Raw genomic sequence first — 10,117 nt, forward strand, 5'->3', positions numbered from 1 at the left:
CCTGCCCCTTTTGGTTTTGTTTGATCTGGTTCGACCTTCGCTTTTCTTTGACTTCTCTTTTGCCTGCCCCTTTGTACCTTCGCTATTTCTGATCTCCTGGTTTTTGACTTTTTGCCTGTCTTTTTACTTTTCTTTTGGAAACTCGATTCTGTACCGCACTCTCTCTGATCACCTGGCTTCGAACTTCGCACTGATTAAAGACAACGTTTTTTTGGATTTCCCTGGTCTGCGTGTGGGTCCTTACACAGAACATCACAGATATGAAATTGGGGTGAAGACAGTGATAAACTTCACCTTGCTCTCAGTCACGAGACACCACAGAGTGTGAAGCCAATATATTGAGGAGAATGTAGACCACGTTGCTGCTACTGTCCTTAGAATTTGTTGTTGAGGTTTTGTGGACAGACCCCCATAAAACTCTCAGAATCCCTGACCTGAGTAAATGTTTCACCACTGTGAACAGTAACTTAAACTGTAAACAGTAACTTAAAATGAAACAGCACACATTTCTTCATTACAAGGCAATGTACTTGTGCCTACAATTCACTAAAATGACAATCTCTCACTGTGGAACGATGAAGATGTCATGCATTTTTGTCAGTTGTTGGGTTTAAAGAGAGAGCCAAAGAGAGCATATCAGTTTTGTTCCTTTTCAGAAGGACAGTTTGTGAAGAGGGTATAGAGAGTAATTACTTTAAGGCTGGGATAGAGATTGTTCCATGTTAGCTTGTGCAAAGAAAGTAACAGATGCCAGGAATGCCTTGCTAACCTTTGCATGTATTAATTATTCACTGTAGTTTCATTTTACTGTGATACATAGCGTGACTTCGAAGAATACAAGAGAAACATGGATGTCATAGAATGAATTATTGGAAAATAAAACTTTTAACCATTGAAACTCTGATGACACAGTCCTCAAAATCTGAGGTCACTCTGGGTAGCTTTGATTGCACTCCTGACCTAGGGACTGCAGATTTCAATTAGCTTGATGCAATTTTATTTAAATTGTGCATGGACCCTGCTAAATAAACAATAAAGCAAACTAACTAAACTAACTTTAAACAGCTGAGCACATTTTTAGGTCTGGTAAAATAATATAAATAAGACTTTAGTCTTGAAATTTCTTAAAATTTTAAATGTTATATCAGTTTTACTGTATGAGTGTTCAGGTAATATACACATATATAACCTCTAATAGCACAGCATCACTGTACACACTGTGTTGTAGTTATATGAAGCATTTATTTCTTCATTTACTTAATTCGTTTTTCCTTAATATCAAAAACCAGAGAATGTCCCTATTCCAACCATTTTTGAGCATGTGGGTCATCAGAAACATCTCTCGATAATTAGAAGTTCCTTCAACGCACACTAAAACTGTCTGGGCCAATCAAAAACTGCACGACAGAAAAACCGCAGAAAGTGCCTTCCACAGCATGTTTCACAGGTGGGGATGGTGAAATTAAATTTCCATTAATTTGGCTCATAATCAACATAGCACATTATGGATGGATAAAGCAATGCGCAGACATGAAAGATAAGTAACTAATGCATATATTTTTATAGTGACTAATCAGCATATGATTAATGACTACTGTTATCGTGATTAAACATGGTTTCAATTACTGACATTTGGAGACATTAAAAAGGCGAGAACGATTTTCTTAAGGCAGCTCTTATACACAAAGCCTAATAGAGCTGAAAGTGGGCAGTGGAGCAGACCTTAGCTGGTATGAGGGGCACTTCATTAAAATCCACAAGGGGAGGAAGAGTCAATAATGGATTGAAATTGTAGTAATCCATCTGCAGTAGGACGGTTTTACTGTCCCAGTCAGAACTGAGAGGGTACAGAGAGTTGATGAATGACCCCCTCCCATGATTTTGACAGTACATTGTTTCCTGTCATTTACTGACATCAGCCATTTGATACAGCCTTACCAAACAGATCAAAACAGAGGATTTATTTTCAGTTTTAGTGTAAAAGAATTGCAAAACACCACCAAGAGAATTGTATAGGGAGAATAAAAAAGCACAGACTTACATTACAATACACAAAGACACATTTACATGGCATGGAGGCTAAGGTTCCAATAATAATAATAATAATAACAATAATCATAATCAAAATAATAGACCACATTAAAAGGAAACAAGTGGTTCACAAAAAAACAGAATACAAAAATGGTAAAATACACGCAATATCATATGCATGTGACTTGGTATGTCTTGTTTTCATTATGTTTTACTCTTTTATTTCCTGATCCCGCTCTGGAATACAATGCTGTGACTGCATGGCATTCAGCTTCCTGAAATACTCTCAGTCCTCTACCTGAAGATTTTACAATGCTGTTAAAAATGTTATAGTACCCAGTGAAACTCCTCGCTGTCAGGGGAGAAGAAGCGGCTGGCGACTCCCCATGTATCGAATGCGGTAGTCTACACCCTCCCCAGACCAACAGAGGATAGCGCATCGACCAGGACAGTGATACACCTGGGGAATTGGTATAATGACTAAATTGGGGAGAAAATGGGAGAAAATGGCAAAAAAAAAAAAAAATGTTACAGTACAATGTTACAATACACAATCATTATTACATCACAATGCAATTTGTTGTAACACTTTTCTGGATGAACTGCCACAGCCGTTTTCATCAACTGAACTGAACTACAGTACAGTACAAAAAAAGGATATCAAACAACAGTTCAATAATCATCTGTTTGTATTTTCACCAACTATTTTGCATTTGTCAGAAGGTGAACTTATTCTGTTGAAAACCTACAATTCATAAAACTAACTAAATACTGGAATCTCTAATATTACTTCTGATGGTAATGTGCGCCTTTAAAATATATACTCTGCAGTGGCTAGATATGACCATTGGTAGTAATATCCCCTCATCTCATTTCCAGAAACTTTGTAGTTTGCTCCTGGTTGACACATACATTTTAGCAAGATAGAAACTAAAACACAACTGTTTTGTGAAAAGGTAGTGCAACTATGAATTTAACCCTTGTGGTCTCTCACTTGCAATTGTGTTGTCCTCATTACGTTATGGTACTGATGAACTGAATAAACATACAATACACAGACACAGACCTACACACACCCACACACACACAATCTCTCTCTCTCTCACTCTTTCTCTCTCTCTCTCTCTCTCTCTCTCTCTCTCTCTCTGTCATTCTATAGTCTGCTAGTATTTAATCCCCCCCAGTAGGTCTTTCTGTAATTACATTTATCGAATTTTTCAGAGAATTTCTATGATATGTTCATTCGTCATGTTACTAAAAATGACCTGCCTTGTGAGGATGTTCACAGGACATATGACAACCACATGATGCATCACAACATTATCTACACTACATGAAAGCAGTCTGATGTGGAGGCTATTTACAGGAGAGGATCTGAAGTATGGGGGGACATTCAGCATTTACGTGACTGTTTTCCTCATATATATATGGCAGGAGTTTTGTCTCCTTGAATGTGCATGCCATCGTTCAGGGGCATGGCGCTAATCTGTCTCTGTGACAGGTGCATTTCTAGGCCTGCGGATGGTGAGCGTTCTACATTCTGATGGTGGCAGAACCTCTTTTGCAGAAGACTGCCTTTATTTCGCGGCCAGCAATTACGGCAATGAAGGGTTAACGGAAATGAAAAATGTCTGGTATCGTTATCCCCCCACAATGAATTATATGCATTCTTATGTAATTATGTTTAGAAATGACCACGTTTCTAAATCCTGAATTTACATTAATACGACAACTTCCTTCATTGCAGTAGTACAGCGGCCTTTGCTTAGCTGGACATTGAGGTACATTCCATTCTGCAAAATTCCACACTGGCAATTCCAAACAGGTGAAACAACCAATATAAAAAAAAGAGCATGCAATTAAAATGTAATTTATTCTTGAGTGAGACTTAACCTTTCATAAAACAGCATGGGGGGGGGGGGAATTCCATTAGCTACATTACTTGCAAATGCTGTCTATATTCAGTAGCCAGATCAAATGAAGTGGAGAGAATAATCTATATGTGCTTGAAACTGACATCCATTTGTATAAAGGTTAAAGCTTATTAACGCAGGATATCAATGTCCTGAGCGGATTCCATTCAGTCTGTAAATGTTTTAAAAGCATAAAACACCACCAAAATCATGCAATTGAAAATCATCTGAGGGTAATTATGAATTGATTGGTTTATGCCTCTATTGATCGTGTTTTTTTAAAGATGTAATCAACATTTTTTAGGAAGCTGGTAAACATTGCCGTAATTGGAGAAAAGTGTGCATGTAAGTGAGCATGCACTGCCCTGTATGCTGGAGAGCTTATATACCAATCATCATGATTACAGGCTGATATGGATTAGTCTTCTTTCCCCCCTTGGAGAGGGGAGCTCTAATTAGTTTGGTTATTAGTGCTTCCTGGCTGTGTGCTTTATCAGAGACCTTCATCTACATTTTAACTGGAGTACTAATTCTCCTGGTTCATTACAATCAACACATGGACAATAATGACAACAATATACAGTGGCTATAAAATAAACACAAATCGAAGAAAGAAATATAAATTGGAACTGCATTACTTTGGGGGGAAAGGTTATAATAAAAGATTTCCCTGGATGCATAAATAAAATGCATTCTATAAAAAAGACACAGTTAATTGAGAAAGGATTTATAAAATATCCCTGAATGCTGCATCTCTGGAAATGGAAAATTAGGGATGTAATAAGTTTTATTGAACTTAAATCACTTTTATGTCGGGTGTATTACACACAATAACAGGCACTCTCCCTATAAACAAACATTGTCGGCTACATATTTGGTCCACTGAAGAATCGGAGAACCTGCACTTACATTTCATGCGAACATTACAGCTAATTTCACATTTTTTAATTTTGCATGAACTGTTTTTACTTTAAAAGGGCACACAATATATAGGTCTTCCATATCTAAGGACACTGTATATACCGTACTGTTGTATTTCATAAGGACACGTTTCAAGTGCAAATACAGAATTAATGTTTTAACTGAGAGGTAGCGCCCTCTTTCTGTCAATACATGCGTGTATTTCACATACATTGGATCGGCTGGAATCCTCTTGCAGTCTTGCTTGTCTTGACCGGGCAAAGAAAATCGCGTGCGCTTCTTGTGAGGTAACTTCATCATAAAACAACTAGAAATCGCCGGGTGCACTGAGCTCTTTGAGTAGCCTATGACTGTTCACAATTAAAGATTAAGTTACGCTTTTTTCAGTTTGATACATGTTGAACAGCTCACTTCAGACCACTGAAACTAATTGAAATTGGTAATGCGTTTGTGAATTATTCATTATTGACCGAAAAAGAAAGAAAACACTAAATATATTATGACTTTATCAGTGTCATGACCTCATATTTCATGGACGTCGAGCGTGAGTATTTACCATGTGGATCCTTTGCAGACTGTATAACTGAACAGGTGAGTATACTTCTGTCCTTTGTATTTTCAGAATATGATGCCGTTACCTCAATGTCGTTAACCTAATGTTAGATGATATCAAATTTTATTGGTGACACTGTGTAAAACAAACAAACACATGAGCTAATAATAATAATAATAATAATAATAATAATAATAATAATAATAATCTGGCTAGGAAAGAGTTCTGGTAGGCTATATTACCGTGGACTATAGGAACAGGAGCATTGACATTTTACATTAAGTCGTTAATTTAACAGACTACTGCCTGAATGTGGATATCCTAGCATTCTCTCTTTAGAAAGTACACGTTTTGGAATCAGTGGTGTGTATGTCTCTTTCGCGAAATTATATGATTGCTTCAGATTTTCCTGGTCTGCAATACGGAAATCTTTGAAAGTATACTCAGCAATAATTAACTGTACCATTCCACACATTCATTTATGGTCAAATTGAAGTAGGAAATGAAAGCGTTGAAACGTGAGGAGCATGATAATACCCCGGTTGCAGTGTGACTGATGGGGCTCCACAAGTTTTTCTCGTGAAACTCCATGAATCACAAATGATTTTTTTTTTTTTTACTTCAGTGGAGCCAGGACTTACAGATCAACTCTGAATCCACGTTCATTAACATTTCCCAAGAAGACCAAATATCTGTGACAGATTTCAATTAATTATATGCGTGCATTTGTCCTGCCAATCTTGGGGGTGTGTACTGCACTTACTTCCTATGGAGTAACTAACTCGTAGCCGTCCAGAGTACACCTGACGGGTTTCCTGTTTTGACTGTATGTAGTTCGTGGCCAAGACACATGGTTTGTTGGCACATGTAAATCATTTCACATGGGTTATGTCATTTCAATTACACAAAGTAACTGGGAAGACGCAAAGGGTTTTAAGCAGACAGTTTTGAGCTACAGGAAAATGGTCGGGTATCAGTTGCCTTTAAGTGACAATCCAAATAGGCCTACCTCAGAGGGACGTTTAGAAAAGGATGCCACTGTAACGTCTGTGTGCCCATAGAAAGCTGATAGTTGGACAGTAAATTGAATCGCACATTAATGTAATGTATATAACAAATTTATTCCGAAGAGACTGACACCAGGTTCATGAGGCCCCATCCTATCAGTGGCCTGAAAAAAAAAAATTCTAATTTAACGTGACAGACATTTCTGCATATAACAGAGGGGCGGAATAATTTCAACAGTGAATGAAAACGTCAGATAATGCGCGTATGGAGAGTGTGCACATAAACTGTTAATTTAAAAATGTTAAAAAAGAAAGAAAAAATAAAATAAAAAAACCACATTTCCAATGGTAACGTGAGACCAGCCACATCCTTTGATTATGAAGAAGTGGGCTTAATTTATGAGAAAGACTGCGCGCAAACAGTGGCGCACAAGCAGCCTTGTAACTTACCGTGAAGTGAGTTGTGGTAGCGTCCAAATCGACAAGTAAAACTGATTTCATTTGTTTCTTTACGCCCAGGTAAGCTTTTTCAAAGCAAATAGCCGAGTATACAAATCTGATGTGTGCTTATTATAAATGCCGGTGATCAGGTGGCTGTTTCCATTAATCACGGTGGGCATCCAGAATAGCCTACGCTATGTCAACGCAGCAAGGAAATTAACTGAACACATCTAACATTAGGCCTAAACACTGAACAAATAATTAATGTATTTAACATGTATTAAACACCATATAAATTGCCTAAGATCTCCCCATAATGAGACCACATATAGATGGTTTTCAGCACCATCTAGTGTCCTTAAACTCCAAATCTGAAGCCCTCTCCATGACCTCCCTGGGTACTATCCCTTGTTGTTTGTTATAGCAACTCAGAGGCGGCATATTTTTAACCGCTTTTACATTAAATACAGATGAGATCATGTTTTTTGGTCACCTAGCATACAATTCAAATTAACTCAGAAAACCATACTAAAACCTTTTTGAACAAATAACTGCTTAAAACGATGTATGATTTGATTTATTGTAAATAAAAATGATATATCCTAAAATACTTTACTTACCGCGCTCAGGGTTTTTTTAAAAAGAAATATTTCCCACGAAGGTTGTCAAATTGCTCCATTCTTTTGGCACTCGATTGAGGACTGAATTGCGCGTGTACAAACCTGAAATGTCTACTGTAGCAGCAGCATACAAAAAGTTATTGTTACATTTATGATGTGTTAAATTTATACCGACCCTCCCCATAGTGGTAAACTACTTCTTTCCTTGAACGCAGCGGTGGAACGTAAGCTAATTTTAAATTATCTCTAGAGACATAGCGGTCCCCTACAAGCTGCTTTGGTATATTACTCACAAATGTATTGTCTTGCTTTGGACAACAGCTCCCCGGAAGCCATAACCTACAGCTGTAATTATAAATGTTGCAATTAAACCAGGAAATATCGGATAATATGGGCATATTGGACTAACAGGGAGCATGCTACCACCACCTTTAGTAAACCGGTAGGGTCCGGTAAAACAAATCAGCCGACTCTACATGCACACAGGAAAACCCAGATTAAGTGGTATTAGGTATTGGCAAAGTGAGGCAGTAACGTTTCGCTACAACACTCCAGGAGGGGACGCTACAACCAAAAGTGCGGCATACTCAAATTATTGCTTACAAGAGAACCATAAATGAACTAGAAAGGGTTCACACAGTAATTCAACCACTACAAAAGTTGTGTCCGTACCTAAAGTAACTAAACGTTACTTATTTGCGGTATGGCTGTATAGGCACATCTATATGGTTTGTCACATAGGTGTGGAGGTTAAGTCACACTAATTTAATTGGCCACTTAATCAGGTATATGCCACTCAAAAAGGTTCAGGGCTACTCAGCACACTGTTCCTTTTCCATTCTAATCAACGGAAGCTTGCGTTTTTTTTAATTCCATCAGCCCCAAAAACCCAGCCCCCTTTTCCCCTTGCTCTTCAAACGTTTTAAACAAAGAAAGAAAAAGGCAATTCTTTATTTCTATTACACAGTTGCATCTAAAATGTCCTGCTTTACGCACAACAACAGTGCCTGATTCAAGCAAAACATGCTAAAACGTATTGTAAATATAAAAAAATGTGAACTATCCCTTTAATTTATATGTTAATATGAATTAGTGTTTAATAATTATCACTATTACTATTTTATTGTAATTACAAAATGTTTTTGTAATGCCCTGTAGGTTTTCACTCCAGCCCTAACAAAGCACATTATATTCAACAGCTAGAGATCTCGGCAAGCTGCTAATTAGTAGAATCAGATGTGCCAGCCTATGGTCAAAATGAAAACCTACAGGACAGTAGATCTCCGGGAACAGGGTTGGACAGCCCTGGCCTATGGGACTAGGAAAATCCACATTCGAGATTGAAAGATGCTTTTGAATGTAATTATGGAAGGTTAACAATCCATTATGTTTCTAATCTGTTTCTAGTATCTTGGTGTCTGGAGAGGCAATGTTATGAATGGATTTAGGAAGGGAAGAGAATGTGACTGAGTCTGCTGCTGCATCCTCCAACTGCTGCACAACTTCTGCTGTGCTTTATGACAACACATTCCTTGGTCTGGAGGACAGCACCAAGCTCGTTGGAGTGCAGGCCATACTCATCCTTGCCTACAGCATAATCATTTTGCTTGGAGTAATTGGGAACACCCTCGTCATCTACGTTGTATACAAATTCAAAACGCTACGCACCGTCACTAACTTTTTCATCACAAATCTTGCAATGGCGGACCTGCTGGTGAACACCTTATGTCTGCCGTTCACTTTGATATACACCCTCCAGGATTCGTGGAAGTTTGGGCAGGTCATGTGCTTCATGCTCCCGTACGCTCAGGGTCTGGCGGTGCACGTTTCCACGGTGACCCTGACCGTCATTGCGTTGGACAGACACAGGTGCATAGTCTATCACATGCAGACCAAAATGTCCAAGGACATGTGCTTTGTCATCATTGCCGTAACCTGGGTCATCAGCGCCATTTTAGCCAGCCCGCTGGCCATCTTCAGAGAATACGCGACGTTCAATCTGTCCCCCACGCAGCCCATCCACGTGTGCATGGAGAAGTGGCCCGGCAGCCACAGGGATGGCACCATCTACGGCATCTTCGCCTTCCTCCTGCAGTACGGCCTGCCCCTGTCCATCAGCTCCTTCGCCTACGTGAAGATATGGAGCAAACTGAAGAGCCGCGGCACTCCGGCGGGAGGACGAGATCGCCACCGGAGACGGCGGAACACCACCAAGATGCTGGTCGTCATGGTGGCGGTGTTCGCCGTGAGCTGGCTGCCCTTCCACGCCTTCCAGCTGGCCGCCGACACCGACAGCACCGTGCTGGACATGAGGGACTTCAAGCTCCTCTACACCGTCTTCCACATCGTCGCCATGTGCTCCACTTTCGCCAACCCCATCCTGTACGGGTGGATGAACAAGAACTACAGGGACGCGTTCATGGCCGTGTTCAACTGTGAGCGGAGGCACGAATACGTCCACCCTCCAGCTCACGGGAGAGTTGGAACCAAAAAGGCCCTGGAGGCTGAAGAGTCTCTAGATTTGAAGGCCATCAGTGTCTAAAGACAGAGCAGATATTAATGATGTGGTGCACGTTTTTATCACCTGCAAGGATATGTGCAAATCAATTAGCATTCTCTGCTGGCATGCAG

At 39.5% G+C, this 10,117-nt stretch overlaps 1 protein-coding gene across 1 annotated transcript; it reads left to right on the forward strand.

Moving 5' to 3' along the window:
* Positions 1-5,137: 5,137 nt before the first annotated feature.
* On the forward strand, positions 5,138-10,117 carry LOC118228260 (neuropeptide Y receptor type 2-like). Its single transcript, XM_035419646.1, has 2 exons — positions 5,138-5,456; positions 8,894-10,117. The coding sequence occupies exon 2, from the start codon at positions 8,925-8,927 to the stop codon at positions 10,026-10,028; it is 1,104 nt and encodes a 367-aa protein (XP_035275537.1). The 5' UTR covers positions 5,138-5,456; positions 8,894-8,924; the 3' UTR covers positions 10,029-10,117.

Source organism: Anguilla anguilla, chromosome 5 (genome assembly GCF_013347855.1).
Source record: "Anguilla anguilla isolate fAngAng1 chromosome 5, fAngAng1.pri, whole genome shotgun sequence".
Taxonomy (NCBI): domain Eukaryota; kingdom Metazoa; phylum Chordata; class Actinopteri; order Anguilliformes; family Anguillidae; genus Anguilla; species Anguilla anguilla.

What these genes read in the sequence shown, in the direction of transcription:
- LOC118228260 (XM_035419646.1), top strand. Translation starts at nt 8,925, where the DNA reads ATGGATTTAGGAAGGGAAGAGAATGTGACTGAGTCTGCTGCTGCATCC.